Below are 19,392 nucleotides of genomic sequence, written 5' to 3'. Positions count from 1 at the left end.
CTGACTGGGATCTGTGTAACTTGGGTGGTTGCTCTCTGCTGACTGAGATCTGTGTAACTTGGGTGGTTGCTTTCTGCTGACTGAGATTTGTTTTACTTGGGTGGTTGCTCTCTGCTGACTGAGAGCTGTGTAGGTTGGGGGTCGCTCTCTGCTGACTGAGATCTGTGTAACTTGGGTGGTTGCTTTCTGCTGACTGAGATCTGTTGAACTTGTGTGGTTACTCTCTGCTGACTGAGAGCTGTGTAAGTTGGGGGTAGCTCTCTGCTGACTGAGATCTGTGTAACTTGGGTGGTTGCTCTCTGCTGACTGAGAGCTGTGTAGGTTGGGGGTCGCTCTCTGCTGACTGAGATCTGTGTAACTTGGGTGGTTGCTTTCTGCTGACTGAGATCTGTTGAACTTGTGTGGTTACTCTCTGCTGACTGAGAGCTGTGTAAGTTGGGGGTAGCTCTCTGCTGACTGAGATCTGTGTAACTTGGGTGGTAGCTCTCTGCTGACCGAGAGCTGTGTAACTTGGGTGGTAGCTCTCTGCTGGCCGAGAGCTGTGTAACTTGGGGGTAGCTCTCTGTTGGGTGGTAGCTCTCTGCTGACTGAGATCTGTGTATCTTGGGTGGTAGCTCTCTGCTGACTAAATCCTGGGCTAGAGTATCCTGCTGCATAGCCCTGCTGCATGTAAAAGCGGCCTAACCTGAGGGTTACCTCTAAGGCCTGCTTCAGGAGCCTTTAAATCTTTATAAATATAGGAATGACTTGTACCAAATGTGTGGGCCTTTGTGATCCACGTAACTTGGGTGGACAGCTCAGCTGCCGGAGGCACCTGTTCTTGAGATCTGTGCAACAAGATGGATAGTTCTGCTGTCTTTAAAAACTGCGTGGCCTGAGAGGTAGCTCTGCAGTAAGACTCCTCGAGCTACCGGGGTGGTGGTTGTGGTGTATCTGTGTGTGCGTGTGCGTTTGTGTGTGTGTGTTCTACAGCGGTGAGAGTGGAGGAGGAGCAGTTAAGAAGGCAGAGGAGCCATGAGAACCGCGTGTAGTCATTGGAGATCTCGCTATAGCCCAGCTCACAGGTTCAGGGTTGTGATTACACTCCACTGCTGGTGCTCATCTCCTGTACATCACTTGGCGCTGCTTCTCTGTTCCCTTTAGTATGGTCTTCACTGGTTCATGGTTGCATTCCCAGCTCCTCCGTTTGAAGACTTTCAGACACCGCGAACAGTCTCGCTTCTTAGCCCATCCTTTCGGAATCTGGGCTCCACCGAGAGCATCCGGAATTTGGGACTCCGCTCGCTGCTTTTACCTCTTGGCCCCCCCCACTCCACTCTAGAAAGTCTCCAATTGGTTGCCTAGGCAACTGAGGCGCCCCTCCCCTCGGTGTCGACTATTACTTCACAGCATCTCTTGCCGTACTGGCGAAGGCGAGCTCTGTTTCTCCTGCGACATCCCGGCAGCTCTGTCTGCCTCCAGGTACAAACCGAAAGCTTTCTCTTCAGAAATGCAGCAGGTTGGAAACAGCAACGCAAACCCCTACCCCCTCCGGTGCAGCCCGTTTCAGCAGCTCCTGGGACAACATTCGGCACAGGACCAACAGGGACCGGGTGACAGAGACGTTTGCAGTCGTTAGAGTGGGAAGCAGTCCGTCAACCCCCACAGGAGGTATTTGGTCCAACCACGACAGGGGGCGCCAAACCCAGAATTGCCCCGAGGGACCTTCACTTCAGCACCCCTGTCAACTGACCCCATACCTCCCAGGGGACCGTGTGGACAGCCGGCAATGGGATTTCACTCCGTTTGCACCGACCCCAAACGCAACAGGTCTTCCGCCGGAATCACGCGCCTGCACCTTCCCCTTCATGCCAAGGGAGACGATGCAAATTCTGTCAGCGCGAGGCTAGCGTGCGCGTGCGGTTTGAATACTTTTCCCTCCCTGGTTGTGAGACTCCGGGTCTGAGTCACTCTTCGTGTTTCTACTCAGCATCTTTTCTCCTGTGCTGCAATGTCTTACACGTGTATGACTCTGTATGACTGTTAGATCCCTTGCTGGTGACAATGCTTTGATTTTTTTTTTTGCAAACCCCTTACGAACTCACAAGATCCCGCATCCATCATTGCAAAAGGCACCCTGGATGGTTTTTCATGTGTATGCCATTTTCCTCAAGCACGATTTTTGGCTACTCACTGCAGAAATGGTGCATTAGCACCCTTGCTGGGACTTTCGCCAGGTTTGCTTCCCTTGAACCAGAAAGATGAAGGCGGGCCCTCCCTCAGTCATACCTGTTTTGAGCTAAGAGGTCCTGCTTCTGCCAGGGTCAGACCCTCTCCCTTTGCCAGCTTGTGCAGCATTACCTCTGCCAGACTGAGAGAACTCATCTCTACCAGGGTGAACTGTCCTCCTGAGTAAGATCTTTGCCCGGAGTGAGGGACCTTACTTTTCCCAGCCGGAGTGAGCGAGAGCCCCTCTCTGGGTGATACCTCCAGCCCCAGCACCGGAAGCTGCACCGCCAGCTCTGATGACCCTCACCGCCGAGGATGAAGAAGCAGAACATCCGGACACTGTCCCTCATCCTCTGCATGTTCTCCTACCTGCTGGTGGGCGCCGCGGTCTTTGACGCCTTGGAGTCTGAGACCGAGACCTCGCGCAAGAAGGTCTTGGAGCAGAAGCAGGGCGCTCTGAAGAGGAAGTACCACTTCTCCGAGGAGGACTATGGGGAGATCCAGCGGGTGGTCCTGCAGTCCGAGCCGCACCGCTCTGGGAAGCAGTGGAGGTTTGCCGGCTCCTTCTACTTCGCAATCACCGTCATCACCACCATAGGTGAGGCCTCCTTTGCCTGAAGGGAGAACTTTGAGGAGCTTAGAGGGGTTGCTGCCGTGGGCGGGTGTTGGGACCTGGGGGCTGTTGCTACTGATAACCTATCATGATCACATCTTGACACATGTCCAATGTACATTTAATATTATTATAATACTGCATATTCCTTCCTTTGCACAGTGCATGTGTCCTCCGTCCCATTTAGTTGATCACTTTTGGGGTAGTAATAGTAAGATGGATTTTTGTGCAGTTTATCGCTATTTAAATTATGTTAACATAGACACAACCCCCGGCTGTTGGACATTAGATTCTGCAGATCCATAGCAGTGCTGAGACATTTACCAATTTACAGGTAGCATCTATCGAGGGGTTGCGGACTCGTGACTATACTGCCGACTGTTGTTCGAGCAGACATGGGTCCCAATGCTAGTTGATCCAGTTGACTATAATGTATGATCCTGGACGAATCAATGAGTTTTCTTCATGATTTTATTCTCTTATCTACCAAATTTGTGAGCATTTAGGAGACTAAATACTGTAATTAGTCAAATAATGAAAACATTTATTTTTGCATGCCAAAATTCTCTCTATTGTAAGTAATTAAAGAGATAGATATTCACATGGATGTTTTCTAAAACTCAATATACAATTCAATTTCAGTAAGTATCGGTGGACTGACTTTGTATGTCCAAAGAATGTGTGGTAATGATCTCTATGTCATCGAAATTTGGTGTCAGTCTCATGAAGATTGAATAGTCTTTGAGACTGATACATGCTTACCAAAAGAAATTCAATAAAGTGGACATTAGGAATATGTTTGATGTTAATCGGCTCACTAAGAGCACTTGTAACATTATGGTATTTCTTGCTGGCAGATTCAGTTAGGAAGACTCACTATGTAGAGGTCTCACCAAGCAATGCGAGAAGGGGATTTAACAGATAACGTAATAATGGAAATGTTCACCCACAGCATTCACTGATTTTTCTAGTTTCCTTTAATGGAAAGGATTCTCATTGAGGGAAAGGCTTCATGATGCTCTCTTTAACCCTTAACACGTTATTGTCAAGGGGGCAGCCTGCACAAAGAGCAGACTGCCTGTATTTTAGCCAGACCTTGCTCTACAACCCAGCTATAGTTTACCATTTCCATATGACTTGGTTATGATGCCATCTACGTATGGCCCAATCTTCATCCAATATTTTTGCAAACGAACTACCCATCAGCTTATAGATGAGGTGCAAGGCCCTTATTTACCCCAGACAGCACTCGGACAGGATACACCCTGTACAGATAGAGCTGTGCATCACATTAACAACCCACACATTGCAAAAGCAAGTTGATCTGGCTTCAATTTGGTAATGATCGCAAAGTCATGCATACAGAAATACACATTAAAGTCAGCCCACCGGGCTTTGAAAATGCCTTTTTTATATCATCAACCAGAATATCCATAACTTCATAACTGGTATTCCACAAACATTTGAAACAGAGAGAGGATAAAACAAACCCATTTTGTTTTTCAGTATCTTATTTCTAAAGTTTGTGCATGTGCTTGTTGCTGCAAATCAGTGGTGCAGCTGGGAGGGCGGGGGCGGCACTATATTTTGGGGGCAGCAGAGGTGAGCAAGACGTGTCTGTCGACTACCACCATTCCCCCGAGAACCAGTCGCCAGTTCTGTCGCCACCCTCGCTCTTACCTGCACCATGCGGCAAGCTTAGCTTCGCCCCAGGTGGCAGTAGGTCTAGCTACTTCACTGCTGCATATATCTAGCCACTTGTCCTTTGGTTTAGCCCTGGTTAACTACAAACACCTTAGGAAAGTTAATGTAGAAGAGAAAAAAAGCATAGATCTATTTTGTCATCAGTAGCTGCTCATCCCTGGCTTCATGGCTGAGGAGACACCAAGTGATCAAATTGTAAAGTGTGTTTTCCAGCGCCAGAGGGATAGAAGGTGAAAACAGCAGGGAAACCACCAAGGGCTCAAAGCAGAACTGAGCATGGTTGCAGGTGTTTAACCCCTTCGGTGCTGAAGACAGCCCCCAGCCGTCATGCATTACGGTGCTCGTGTGCTGATGACGGCTGGGGGCCGTCATGAACCCGCCCACTCGTGATTCTGCCGCACAGGCGCAGAATCGCTGCCGCACCCAAAGGGTTAATCAGATTGGGATTGGGGTTGCCTGACTCCAAAATGGAGGCCCTGAAGTCTCGGTAGATCACAGTTTTTTGGACTAAGCATACCAGACAGCACAGCTGTCTGATATGCTAAAGGCATCTTAGGGACATTCAGAAAGCTTCCCATGGAATTAATTCCAGCCGTTGCTTACAATTGGCTTTGTGGTTTGTAACTCACATTTTCTGGCTTTCTTTACTAGACTATTCAGCATGAGTCCGTGCCTCCCAAGGAGCAAAGCCTTTTCATATTAACACCTTTCTGTAAACAGGCCTGTAAATCTTGTTCTTAGTTTGTCACATTTGCTGTGCATTCAGAATCAGAGGTCAAATGTCAGGCTCTGTCTCCTGTGGGAGCTGGTGTTTACTTTTCTTTCTCTGACTTTGTGAGTGAGAGGATTTATCTGACAATAATGCTGGATACTGGCAGTAGGAACTTTTTTTTCCCTAGCACACACAACATTTATATGAAATGTGCAAGTAATTCAGAATGAATTAGAATTAGGAATGCACAAATAAAGCACATTTTTTCGTTAATTCTGAAGTGTGTCAGATACAAATACTTTATTACGATCAAACCAAATCAATACATTAGGTGAAGCCATTTCCCCACATTATTGTTTGAGCCTTGTATAGTTTTATTAATGAAACTGTATGTCTGAGCAAATGTATTGGTCATTTCAATTCAAAATGTGTTTTCTGTAATGACAATGTGCTACCACACATTTGCTTCTCCACTCTACGCCATTCCACTCGACTCTGCACCACTCAATGTCACTGGACTTTACTCTTCCCCACTCCACTTTACACCACTGCACACCACTGTGCTCTATGCCACTGTACTCTATGCCTCTCTACTCTACTCTGTGCCTATGCACTCTACCCCACTCTATTCCACACCGCTCAACTCTTTGCCACTTCACTCTACACCACTCCAATCTAGGCCTTTCCAATCTATTCTGCACAACTCCACTCTACGCCACTTCACACACCGTCACTTTGCAACGCTGCACTCTGCACTGCTGCACTTTATGTCAAAACATTGTACACCAATGCACGCTACTCCGCAACACTCAACTCCATGCCCTTGCAATCTATGCCAATCCACTGTACGCCACTCTAATCAGCTTTGGACCACTTTACTCTACGTTACTGCACTGTACACCACTTTACTCAATGCCATCACACTCAATGCCACTCTACTCTATATCACTGCACTCTACTCTGAAACATTCTACTGTTTGCCACTGCACACCACTGCTCTCTACACCACTCTACTCCACTCTGCACCACTTCACTCTATGCCACTGCACTCTACGCCATTCTACTCTAAACCACTGCACGCTCCGTCACTGCACTCTATGCTACTGCACTCTACTCTGCACCATTGCACTGTACATGACTGCTCTCTACCCCACTGCACTCAATGCTAATGCATTCTACACCACTCTACACCACTGCCCCTTATTACATTCTACTCTGCAACACTGCACTCTCGGCCACTGAACTGTATGCCACTTTACTCCGCACTACTGCACTCTATGCCAGTGCACTCAACGCTGCTCTACTCTGCATCACTGCACTCTACGTCTCTGCTTTACTCCCCTCTACTCCACTGCCCTCTCTGCCACTCACCCCACTCTACTACACTCGATTCCACTCTACTCTATGCCTCTCTAGTCTGCACCGCTCCACTTTGCACCACCTCACTCAACTATGCACCAATCTAATCTATGCCACTACAATCTACAATGCTGCATTGTACGCTGCTGAATTCTATACCACTGCACTCCATGCCGCTGCACTCTAAGCCACTATACTCTGAAACACTCTATGCCAAGGCACGCTTCAACAGTCCACTCTACTCTACGCCACTCCACACCACTGCACTGTACTCTAAGCCATTGAACTATACACCAGTTCACTCTACGCCACTGCACTCTACTCTCCACCACTGCACTCTATGCAACTCTTCTCTACGCCACTCTACTCAGCACCAATCTATTCTATGTTCTGCACTCTACGCCAATGCACGATACGCCATTCTACACCACTGCACTCTGTGATACTGTAATCTGCAAAACTGCACTCTGCACCACTCTTCCTGGCACTAATGAATTATATGCCAATGCACTCTATTGCATTGCACTCTATGCTACTCTATTCTGCATCACTCCAGTCCTCGCCACAGTACTCTGCAGCACTATATTCTACTCTGCACCATTCTACGCCCCTCTACTCTGCCCCACTCTATGCTGCTGCACTCTATGCCAATTCACTCTGCACCACTACACTGTACGACACTGCACTCTACTATGCAACTCTCTAATCTATGTCACTGCATTTTATGGTGCTTCATTGTACACCGCTGAATTCTATGCCACTGCACTCTAGGCCACTGCACTCTGCACAACTCTACACTAATGCACTCCACATCAGTCCACTCTACTCTGTATCACTCCACGCCATTGTATGCTACTCCAATATGCCACTCCAATACAAGACACTCTATGCCCTTCCACTCTATGACCCTCTATTCCACTCTAAGACATTCCACTCTACGACACTCCATGCCACTCTCCTCTATGCCACTAACTTTTAGCCATGCTGAACAGCAGCCATGTTGGTGTACAACATGGCTTAAAAACATTGGCATATTCAATAGTTCTTGCAGGCGAGACATATTGGATTTGCCAATGCTTGTTGTTGATCTCATGAGACTTCGATATAGCTATCTTAGGGTTAAGCCATCTCATCCTGCAAACAGAATTGCCTCTAAGTTGGCCTTCGTTGGTTTTGCCAAGCAAATAATTCCTTCCAAATTAATTTTAAAAAGCCTTCATTGCATATGCTGCCGTCAAAATAAATTGCTTTCAGTTTAGAATGCATGTGTGAAAAATTGGGTTAATGTGACTAGTGCTACGACTTATCGCAGTTTTTATATGTAAAATAGTCCAGCATTGCAGTGGAAGTCCTTCCTGGAAGGGAGAATGATGCACACAATAAAGCCAGGGCCACTCCATGTGTATTTTGTTAACAAGAGTTTTAGCAAACAACAAGAGCTTTAAAAAAGTGCAGTGTTAAATGAGAGAGTTGGTGCACTGGTGCTAGAGAGACTTATGTGTTTCTGTGCCTGCAGCCATGCGTTCCATGGCGGGAACCCTTAAATCCAGTTACAGGGTTAAATAACAGTTACAGTGATAGAATGGAGGACCCACCCATGTGGTGGGGACCATCAAACCCCCACAGTGGAGTGGTGCATAATGCCGCTCAATCGAAACTGGCAGAGCAAACGTGTCACAAAATCAATGTGAGCTCATCGCGACCCCTGACCTGCCTTTTAAACAATTCTATAGGCTTCACCTTGGGGTCCCACATATATGCTCAAGTATGCTTCCTGGAGCATCCCCCAGACTCCCTTTGCATCCTCCTAAAGTTATCTAAGGGGGAGGGTAGTAAATTGGTTCCAAGTGTACCGAGCAAAATGATTCCCTCATTTGCATATAGACATGTCCCCATGCAAATAAATGAATATTCAACGCACAATGTGGGGGAACTGACTTCAATTCCTGACAGGGCCTCTCATAGAAGGGCTGTGGACCCACTGGGGATACAGGACCTCCCTGGAAGTACACAAATTCCCGTGTAATCTCAGAGTAATTCAAGAAAGCAACTACCAATGCAAACCTACTCTTCAAGTGTGTGTTACATTAGCCTAGCTCTAGACTAACCTAACCACCTTCAAGCGCTTAAAAAGAAAAAATATTTCCTTAGATGAATGAATAAGGACATCTAGCTATATGTCATTGTAACCCTTTATTATGAGCTTTTAAAGTCAGAGACACAATCACAAAAAAAAATGATTGGAAGAAAAATTCCAGTACCAGAAATTTTATTATTTAGTCTTCATTTTAAGGGAACCCAGAAATCCTCTCTTGGGGCCAAATTGTTTGCAAACAATGATGCAGTGTTTGGTGTTATGAATAACTGTGAGACAGTCCATGTTGTCAAATTTGTATGACATTCTGATTCATGTAATTTACAGTTGTACGTGTCGGCTAGACTGCGTCTCAAAGAGACACGTTGTGTTTAATCTGTGGGCTTCAGCTAGCACACAGGCTTCCTATTTGCTCACTTCATCGTCTGTCTCATATACTTTGTTACCATTTTCCCAAGGCCTGCATGGTCATGTCTCTTCTTGTGTTTGGCCCTCCCTCCGGAGCATCGACCAAGTACTTGTAAACATCCACTGCTCCCATTTTTAGGACTATTTTAGAACCTTTCTTTTTTTAAATTGTATACAGTGCTCATGCTTTTACCTGCTCTGTCCCCTCCCACCCAGCCTCATGCCCCTGTCCACAGAACACCCCCTCCCCTGTCACTGCTGTTCCTATCGTTGCTGCTTTACGTTTCCCCCACCTGCTCCCTTCTTTCGCTGCTTGCTCTCTCGCACCTCCCGGTGCTTGCCCCATCCACAGATCACCCTCTCCCCGTCACTACTTTTCACTTGGTTGCTGCTTTCTGTTTCCCCCACTTCCTCCCTCCCAACTCTGCTTGCTCCTTCACACCTCCCGGTGCTTTCCACATCTACAAATCACCCCTCCCCAGACCCCAATCACTGCATTAAACCCCCATTATAGTCTGTTTTGTTCTATTGAGTGGTGGTGTTCTGCCTTTTAATGTCCTGTTAGTGTATAGCTGACATGCTGATTGGAGCATGTGTGCACTGCTGCTATTACTTGGCACATGTGTAGCCTCTGTTTATTTTCCACGGGTGTGGGTGCTAGGTATGTGTGCGTGTTTACACCATATGTGGTCGTTCGGCAATGCTGTTTATAGCTGGAAAATCAGACCTCAAGTGAATCAGGTATGCGTTATCACAGGGCATATCAGATCTTATAAAATACCTGTGTCTGCTGCTGTAATTGCATAGCCATGTTTCTCCTGTGACAAATGATTGAACTGTTTGTATCTCACCTTGTTGCTTCTGATTTCATAGCGTGGTACTGTATTTCTTTGAATTTCTCTCTTCAAAACACGTTCTACTTTTTTGGCATTCCCCTGTGAAATGTTTCTGTGTGCCATTGTTGCTTAACTTGAATTCTCTTCTGAGGAGCCAGGCTGATGCTTGATATCATCAAGGTCGCCTTCCCCTCGATGTCCATGGCAAAAGTAATCCTTTTAAAAGTGATTGCCGATGTGATGTATTTCCTCGTGTTCACTACTGTTTTTTGTGTGCAGTTTTGTATGGTGCCAATATCACCCAAAGGTAGTGGATCACTTTACATTAGCACCAGTCACTTTTTTTGTACAGTTTGTTATAGCACCAACACCACCCAAAGGTATTGGAGCGCTTTACATTAACACCAGTTACTTTACACTAGGACACATTCACTTTTGTAGGCACAGCGAGAGGAACTGATTTGCCTAAAATCAAGGATGTTAAGCAGATGCCAAAACTCAAACCCGGTTTACCAGCGCCATAGTCGGCAGCTCTGGCCCTTATGCCATATCCTTTCCTGAAAAGACACCATATCATCTCCCTAGCCTCGGCCTCAGTTCGACATTTTGTGATTATGGGTAAATCTCCCCGTTTCTAATCACAACAAGCATTGGCAAAACCAGTAGGTTTTGCCTGTGTGAAATCTATTGTTTTTAGGTCCCGTCTAGACAGCCCATGCGCTGTCTCAAAGAGACATGTTGTGTTCTATCTGTGAAGCTTGCAGGCTGCCCATCTCCTACCATTGGTAAACTTTATCATTGCTCTCATTTTCTTTGATGCCATTTGTCATGACATGCAGGCTTCATGCCCTCTTCTTGCGGCCAATTCACAGAACTAATCTGAGACAAAATCCTAAACTTACTACTTTTGGTATTCACAGAAGACATTTAGTAGTAGTAAAGTTAGGATTTTGTCTTAAGTTAGGGTTTTGTCTTAAGTTAGGGGTTTGTCTTAAGTTAAACTTAAGTTTGTCTTAAGTTTTCGTCTTAAGACAAAATCCTAATATAAGACAAAATCCGGACTTTACTACTACTAAATGCCTTCTGTGAATACCAAAAGTAGTACGTTTAGGATTTTGTCTCAGATTAGTTCTGTGAATCAGCCCCAATGTGTTTGGCCCTCCCATAGCACATGACCCAAGTACATGTCTGCTTAGACTACCCCTGTTTTCACAGCTATTTTTTCTTTTTTTAAAGCACTCCATAGGAGTACTTGTGTTTTCAGGCCGTCTACACATACAAATATACCACTAAAAAGCATGCACGTGCACATAAACAAATGCATTTGTTAAAAAATTGTTACAACATGAACAGCATTTGTTTATTCATGTTTTTTTGCACGATCCGATGGTATTGGCGAGCTCCCTCCATCCTACGTCTTGCGGTAGCGCGAACAATAGCCGAAGGTATTGGAGCGCTCTAAGTGCTCACCAGTTACATTACACAATGACATATTCATTGTCGAACGCAGAAGGAAATGTAAGTGATTTGCCTAGAATCACAAACTGTTCAGCCGAGCCGGAGATTCAAACATGGTTCCCCAGTTCCACTGTCGGCAGCCCTGGCCGTTATGCCAAATCCTCGCTTCACTTCAAAGATCCTCAGCTGTTTCTCACTATCACGCCCAACATTTGTTCAGCAAGACCCTGTTAACACTGAAAAAGCACTGACAAAGCCAATATATCTCAGCAATGTCTGAGCTATTGGCCATGCCAATGTGAATGTCTTTCAGCCATATTTTCTAGCCGCACATCTGCTGTTCAGCATGGTTGAAGGACACTGAAAAAAGTACTATGGTACGGTTATGGCAGGCCACGTCATAGCACCTTTTTTGTGTTGGAAGGGGCAGGACAATAAACTCAACATGGGGGCGAAGAGGCTCGGCTTCGGCTCAACATCCTGTGATTCTGGACTTTCAGTGACTTTCAGCCATGTTGAACAGCATATGTTCCTCTAGATAACATGGCTAAAAGACCTTCACATTGACAAGGCCAATAGCTCAGGTATTCCCTAAGCTTATTGACTTTGCCAATGCTTGTTCTCCCTTCCTTACAGTACACATTGAGATTTGTCTCGAACCACCTGATTCTCATAGAATCAAGGTCTAAGGCAGGAGCAAAGCAAAATTCCTTGTTTCAAGATGGTCTGTGACCAGTGTTATTTAACGGATCTTATTCGAGTTGTTTCAAACGCTCCTAATTGGGCAGAGGAGAGATTCTGCCTGCTTCCTTCCTGGAAAATCCATCTAGCATTTGATCCTTCTTATTGTGTTCATACACTCAAAGGCGTGCAGTGCAATTAAAATAACGATGCAGTCCTCCTACACTCGTGTCAGCTTATTGCAGGAGCGGGGGACATGGTTGAATAAAAATCTACATTTGCCAGCCCACTTCCTTGCATCTCAAGTCAGCACCCTAGCCTTAAATGGATTAAATATATAAAATCACTCTTTAAGCAAGTGCACGTGGATTGCTTAAAGCACATTGCTTGCCAATATACTTTAGTTAATAACATTGCTTGTTTTATGTCATGTTATATTTTCTTTTGACATTTTTCATTATATGATTGTGACGAAGTCCCTGACCGGTGGTGGTGGAAAAAAGTCTTGTAGCATAGCTACCATGGAACCTTGGCTTTGCTACCAGTAGTGGGCAACCAAGACTTCTAAGATAGCCTTGGGCACTGTTTTGCAACCTGGCCAAGCTCAAGGCATAATAACTACAGGAAAAACCCCATTAAAAACAGTGCAGGCTTAAAGGAGGAATTTCCAACAAAAATCATTATTACCGACTACCCAGGGTTAACTCCAAGGAAAATTATCCCAGCCATGATTGCTGGCATGCTGGCCACAGTGGCAAATGTCATTTCTGAGGGATATACATTTGCCATTAATTCTTTCCTTTCGTAGCCTTAAGACTCTTTTGTCTCTTCTTCAAATGTAAGACTGTCTCTGACATTTGTTTGTTCTGACATAGTTTTATATTTGGGCCAATGATGTAACGTCAAATGATTGCCCACACCTGTGCAGTGTGATGTCACAATGCCCAGTCATTGGAGGCAGCACAGAGCAGATAATCATCTTTTCCCAGAAACTGTGAGAGAAAATTATGCTCCCCTCATGAGACCGCTCTGTTTGTTGGAAGCAAAGATGAAAATACATAAATAACCATTACTGTAGGGAAGTGAGTTCCTGGAGCACACAATAATCCCCCGTAGAGAGACACCAGGCCATGAGGTACAAAATATTGCTTCTTTATTCCGCTCATAATGCGGAGCATTACAAGTAAGCCTCCAAGTCGTAAATGTCCGTTAACCCCACAGCGGGGCCTTATATAACTCTCGCCAAGATACACGTGCACGCGACATATTGAATGTATATAATCCCATAGAATGGCATGTAAGCAGTTAACTCCCCCATTTTATGATCTACAGCGCGAGCGCGTCACAACAGATCACATGCTTGCAAACATAAATACCCACTAGCCCCTTCAAGTGTAAACACAGGTACATGATGTGTGAGCACGAGCGCGACACCATAGAGGACGTCAACGTGCTCGTGCATCTCTACACCCAACACATCGCCTCCCTTTTATAATAAAACATTTATAATTACTTATTTTCATTAAAACTTCAGAACATAATCCTGGTACTTTCTGGGCATAGTATGCACTCTACTACACCTTGCCTGCCTCGACGTCACCTTTATGTGAGCAGGAATGTTGGCAGTGGGACGGGATCTTGCAGTGTCAACCACTCCACCTAAACTGTGTTTTAACTATGCAAGTTTCCTTTCTGCCCCACAATCAACACCCTCTAGTACCTCAACATATGCTAGGAACATGTCTTCCTAAGTCTTCCAATCCATAGGAGGTTCCCCACCTATAGCAAGAAAAGAGGGCAGAGGAACAATTCCTGCCATGATAATGTTAAAAAGTAAATACGTACACAGTAATGCAATATACCATAAAATAAGAAAGGTAGCTGCCGTTGCGAGAATTAGGCCTGGTATATGCTGTCCACTAATTAAAGTGGGAGCCTTGCACCAGTCCAAATGACCCTTATGATGTATGAGGTCAAAGATACCCTATAGAAAGCTATCCTAATGGTAGCTGTGGAGAGCAGCTTTCAGGGTTAATCTTGAAGGAAATTAAAGCAGCTTGTTTAACCAGAATATCACCTCTTGAATTTATTAAATGAAAGGAGAACCACACAGTAGTTATATAAAAATATGTGTTCATTATTATAACACCCTCCAGTATCCTCTACCCGAGGATAGAACACAAAGCACACAATACGAAGTCAATAGAACAGTTGTAAGTAGCACAATATACAGTGGCCGACTACACCATATACTAAAATAGTGGTATAACAACCACGACTCGGGTCAAAACAAGGTCTGAAGCACGTAGAATCGCTGGGACCCCAAGGAACCACCCAAGGTGAGTAGATAGGGACCCCACGGAGGACGGGTGCAGTGTGCTAACACGACCGCAGGCTCTGTACAATTCTATGGAGAAGTCACAGTTGCAATTTTACAGTTTAAGGACCTTTCTAGGAGGACTTCGAGGAAACCCTTCAGAACTTAAAAGGTTGGAGAGCCACCGCACCCGGCGATACCAAAATACCATAGTTACCTATCCCAGAGGAGCCGGGTGCATAGGGTTGACGTGGCGTCGGAAACCGCTAGCATTCTCTATGGAAGGCTTTAAAGAAATGCTGCTGCCATGAAGGTGAAAAGGGTCCGGTGGAATCCAAGGCTGTATTCTGGAAGGAAGGATCCTGAAAAGAGAGGGGTAAAAGTCTGGGTCACTTCACAGTTACCAGGGGCTCGGGAGACGAATGCCAACCGATGTCGGGTGCTTCAGGTGCGAAGAAGGGATACTTGACTCTGCAGCCACGAGGAACAGGGGCGTCAGATGTGAGCTGTCCCATGAAGGGTGTGGAGTGCTGAGGGGTCGGTGCCCAGCTGGAGCACCAACAAGCCTTGCCAAAAGCAACCCATGCAGGAAGATCAATCAGGTTACTGTGAGAACCAGCAAGGTACTGATGACTCTCCAAGCAATGGAGAGTCAGGGCACATCTGGAGCAACCAGGAAAGCCCAAGAGGAATCAAAATGACCCTCAGGAGGACCCACAGGCTGAATGACCAGGAGCAACGAAGGTACCTCGAGCAAGATCACAAAGTACCAGCCCACGCAGCACTCGGTGCTCGTGCACCACTACACCCAACAATTACCACTCCAGCACATTAGGCTGTGCTCAGGTATCTGCCCACTATTTTCCTCACATTTTATAAGGGAATGAGGTAGGGTCTGCTTCACCACCTGTACAGCATAAACTCTCCCTTTCAGCATAGACACCTTAATTTCATGTAAGGGCGGATTTTTACAACACACCAGTGGAAAAAGGTGGCTCCTACGACAGGTGATACACCGTTTACAAGATATGCTGCCAAGAGTATGCTTTCAGGCAGTGGCATAGATAGGGCTTTTCTTTTGATGCCCGCGGCAATCCCTTACTTTGCCGCCCAGTGCTGGTATGAGGAGGGGGTTGCAGATGACGAGAGAGAATAAGGAAAAAGCAAAACTTACCTTTTGCTCGCGGCTCGCTGCCCCCCACAAAAAAAGTGACGCCTGGGGCAGACCCCCTCTGGTTACACCACTGCTTGCATGAGCCTCCTGAACTCAAAACCATGAACAACAACCACATCTATTTTTGCACATCAATGAAAGCCAAAGGCCAGGGTTTGTCAAGTCTAATGACTGCTGACAGCAGCTAGGTAGTTGATTATGTCTTCTGATGAGAAGGAGGATGTATTTACGCACCCATTCCTTAGTTGTAGGCAAATACTTGTAATGGGTTGGGGGAGGCTGGTGAGCATTGCAGAAGAAAACAGGAAAAATGGGTAGTTTTTGTAGCTGGTAGACCAGATAATAAAAAAGGGTTTGGTGCATCCAACCCCACGCACGGCCTAGGGTGTGGGTTCCGGTTGTTATAATCCGGTATGGTAAAAAAATTATTTACAATGTCAGTCTGAGACATTGCTGCGGATGTGGAACTGACCAACCTCAGATTGGTGGTTCCGAAACCGAAATTAGGATGCAATCATACAAGATGCAGTCGCAAACATCCATTTTTCAATGGGAGCTTGTGTGGTGGGCCAAAACGGCCCACTGCACAAGCTCCCATTGAAAAATTGAAGATTTTAAACATCCCTGCACCGTGTGGCAGGCACCACATGGTGCCTGCCTGCCACACAGTGCAGGGATGTGAATGGGGGCCCCATAGTTGTGCCAGGGGGGAAGGGAGCCCTGCTAGGGACTCCCAAAGATACTTTAGGACAGCAGTTCCATGTCAGAAAGGTCAACATAGAATTGCAGTTGGAAAGTGCCATCAGAAGTCGGAGGCTTTCCTACCAATATTGCATTTAGGCCCTATATATCTTAACACTAAATGCATTCTCGCATCATTGTTTGGTGCAAGGATGCATTTAAAAACAACACTATGAACAACAGCCACCCACATTGTGTTGTCCTTATTTGTTCACTCTAAAATTTTACAGCAAATTACAGCAAATTGCTCCATCCACAGTACATTTTTACCCTGATCGGCGCAAACATATGCAAAGTGGCTTAATGGTGTTATTTATTCAGATGACAAGCACAACACGAAGTTGCAGATATTACGGTAATTACGCAAATTTTCATCAGCATAATTAAAATTTCCCCCAAGGCCTAATAAATACAGAAATTAGCATTTTAGTTGTTTATAAGACCTCGTAATGATGCTTCTCTTGATCACTAGGGATGTAATTGCTAAACTGCTGCTGGCGTTGGAAGTCCATGTTTCTGCCTGTATTTCAGTTTTTACTGCCATTGATGAGGAAGATTTTTGAGAACTCGTAGAAAATGTGCCCTTGTTTTAGCTTCCTAGAGCACTAATTGCAATTTCTATGACCCCTCATGTTGTTCATTTACTGCAATCTCCTTTTTCGAAAATGCATTTAGTTTCACAGCGTGGATTCCTCCAAGAAGGCGTTCAGGTGTGCCACACTTTTTTCATCAATACAGAATGTTAGCACTGTAGTTGTTCATTTGAACACCGTGGAAAGCTACAGTTGACCATGAGACAATTAGCGTACTGACTGCTGCTGGTGTTTTAAGCACATTTCAGTGTGCATGTCAGAATGCTTTACTGACATGGATGAGAAAGATATTTGAGAATTTATAGAAAATATATATTTATTTTAGCTTTCTAGACCACTACCATATTTGTTAAGACAAAATAAACTCCTCATTTTGTTAATTCCTAAAGCAAATGCTATCAGTTTTACAGCTTTGATTGCATCAAGATGCATTCAGGAGTGCCACAGATTTGTCATAAATACATAATTTTAGCACTCAAGTTATTAATTGGAATACTGTGGGTTGGTGCATTAGAACCCAATGGATGAACTGGCAGGCTGATGCTGTTGGAAGTATATTCACTAGGAGTGGTATTTACACGTGGTTTTCAGTGGTAATAGCACGCCACTGATCACAAGTGCTACCAAATGTGGTATTATTATGTGGTATATCCCCACCAGTAATACCCTGCCAGGTAATCCCACTTGCTCCTCTGGTAAAAATACAGTTATTGCTATGTGTTACTTGCTGATACTGGGTGCTGAATGTTAATCCTTATTCATATAATGGAAAGTACAAGGATGGAAAACTATACAGTAATGGTAATACCAGGTCAGAAATGACTACCCCATTTTACAGGCCAACTCGTAATGGGACCCTAAGTACACTTAACTACCCTCATCAGATGGGGTTCCTTTACTAGTCATAACCTTTACTGGAATGGTCTCAGTGTGCATGATGTACAAAGCCACTTTTCTGTTGCAGTGGTCAAATTGAAGCCTTTATGACCTCTAAAAGGCATTTTAAGATGTACAAACCACAGATTGCGATTTGGCAACACATTATCAGATTGCAATTTATATTTACGAGTAAATTCCAAACAGGACCTATCACATGGATATTAAAAAGGTAGATAGAATTGCTACCTACTACGATCCAGTATTTTGTGAACCAGCCTATTAATATATAAATCGGTTTGCAAAATGCTAATACATTCGGTAGAAGTCTATGCACAAATTGCGACCACTTCAACCGTATACATACATTTTAGTACATTCCAAATAAGAAATTGCAAATTTCAAATCGTTTTTATTCATAATTTACAATCTCATATTTTGAATACTAGTAAATCGGGCACAGTATTTGGTTTGCTTGTTCAGGCAGTATGGGGACATGTAATTTGTTATGCTTAAACCATTCCAGTCACTAGGGAACACTGCAATACTCTGGGGTGGAGACTTCAATGTAGTAATGTCAGACCACGCGGACAGGGTGGGCGCATCTTAAAGCCACCACCCACAGGCGGCTGCTGTGCTCCACACCATTATGGACGAAAAGTACTTAGCTGATACTTGGTGGGTGTAGCATCCAGATGCAAGGGAGGGCACCTGTGCATCAAAGCAACACAAAGCTGGGTCCAGACTAGATTACTGGCTCATATCCAAAGATATACATTCCTTGGCCATAACGACCACACACCTTCTATGCACTTTATCGGACCATGCTCCGTTACTACTCAAGCTCCGGATTCCCCAATCCATTGCACCGCAATTCGCATGTCGACTGCCCCCAAGTGCACTACTAGACGCTGTTTTTAAAGATGGGATGTAGATTCAGTGGCCATATTATGGGAGGCCTTTAAGGTGGTGATGCATGGGCCTGTATAGGGGTTTTGAAAGGTCTCTGAAACACCCTTGCCAACCCTGAGGGTAAGATCCGTACACTCGAACGCCAATACTTTCAGTTCCAAGACCCAGACCTACTGGCCAAGATAAGGGAGCGAATAACGGTATTCCAGGAGGAAGCCAAAAGAGAAACAACATTTTTAAATAAATATGCACAGGCCCGAAGGTATGGGGAGGGCGACTGCCCTGGAAAAACACTGGGAAATTTGTTGAAACCAAATAGGGCTTCAACATACATAGCCAAGCTCCACCCACCTGAGTCGCTGCCGGCCCACCTTTCAACTGACATCCTAGCCACCATGAAAAACTTTTATACCCAATTATACACTGTGACAGCCCCCTGCCCCCAGTCTCAGAAATACTGGAATATTGAGACACGATCGAGCTATTATGGCTGGGCTTAGGACTCTGTGCTTATCTAGACAAACCTTTAACTGTCGAGGACATGCAACTAGTCATACAAAGCCTACCAGGGGACAAGGCCCCCGGATCCGACAGGCTCACCTCAACATTTTACAAAGAATATGGATCGCTTCCGGCCCCTTGCCTCTTTGAGGTATATCAGTAGGCTTCAATGCACAAGCCAGTCATCATCACACTGCTTAAACC

At 45.2% G+C, this 19,392-nt stretch overlaps 1 protein-coding gene across 2 annotated transcripts in view; it reads left to right on the top strand.

Annotated features, from left to right (window-relative positions):
- Positions 1-19,392, top strand: part of LOC147706112 (potassium channel subfamily K member 9-like) — a 139,141-nt gene that overhangs the window by 75,824 nt on the left and 43,925 nt on the right. Inside the window, exon 1 of one of the 2 annotated variants that reach the window (XM_086929035.1) lies at positions 1,432-2,806. The exons of the other annotated variant lie outside the window; for it this stretch is intronic. Coding sequence (XP_086785161.1) covers positions 2,524-2,806 — 283 coding nt within the window. The 5' untranslated portion in view covers positions 1,432-2,523. Of the gene's footprint in view, positions 1-1,431; positions 2,807-19,392 lie in introns of those variants that run through there. 2 annotated transcript variants of the gene reach the window in all.

Source organism: Lissotriton vulgaris, chromosome 7, assembly GCF_964263255.1.
Source record: "Lissotriton vulgaris chromosome 7, aLisVul1.2, whole genome shotgun sequence".
Taxonomy (NCBI): domain Eukaryota; kingdom Metazoa; phylum Chordata; class Amphibia; order Caudata; family Salamandridae; genus Lissotriton; species Lissotriton vulgaris.
Note: the sequence above shows the minus strand (reverse complement) of the source record. Positions and strands in the feature narration are given on the sequence as shown.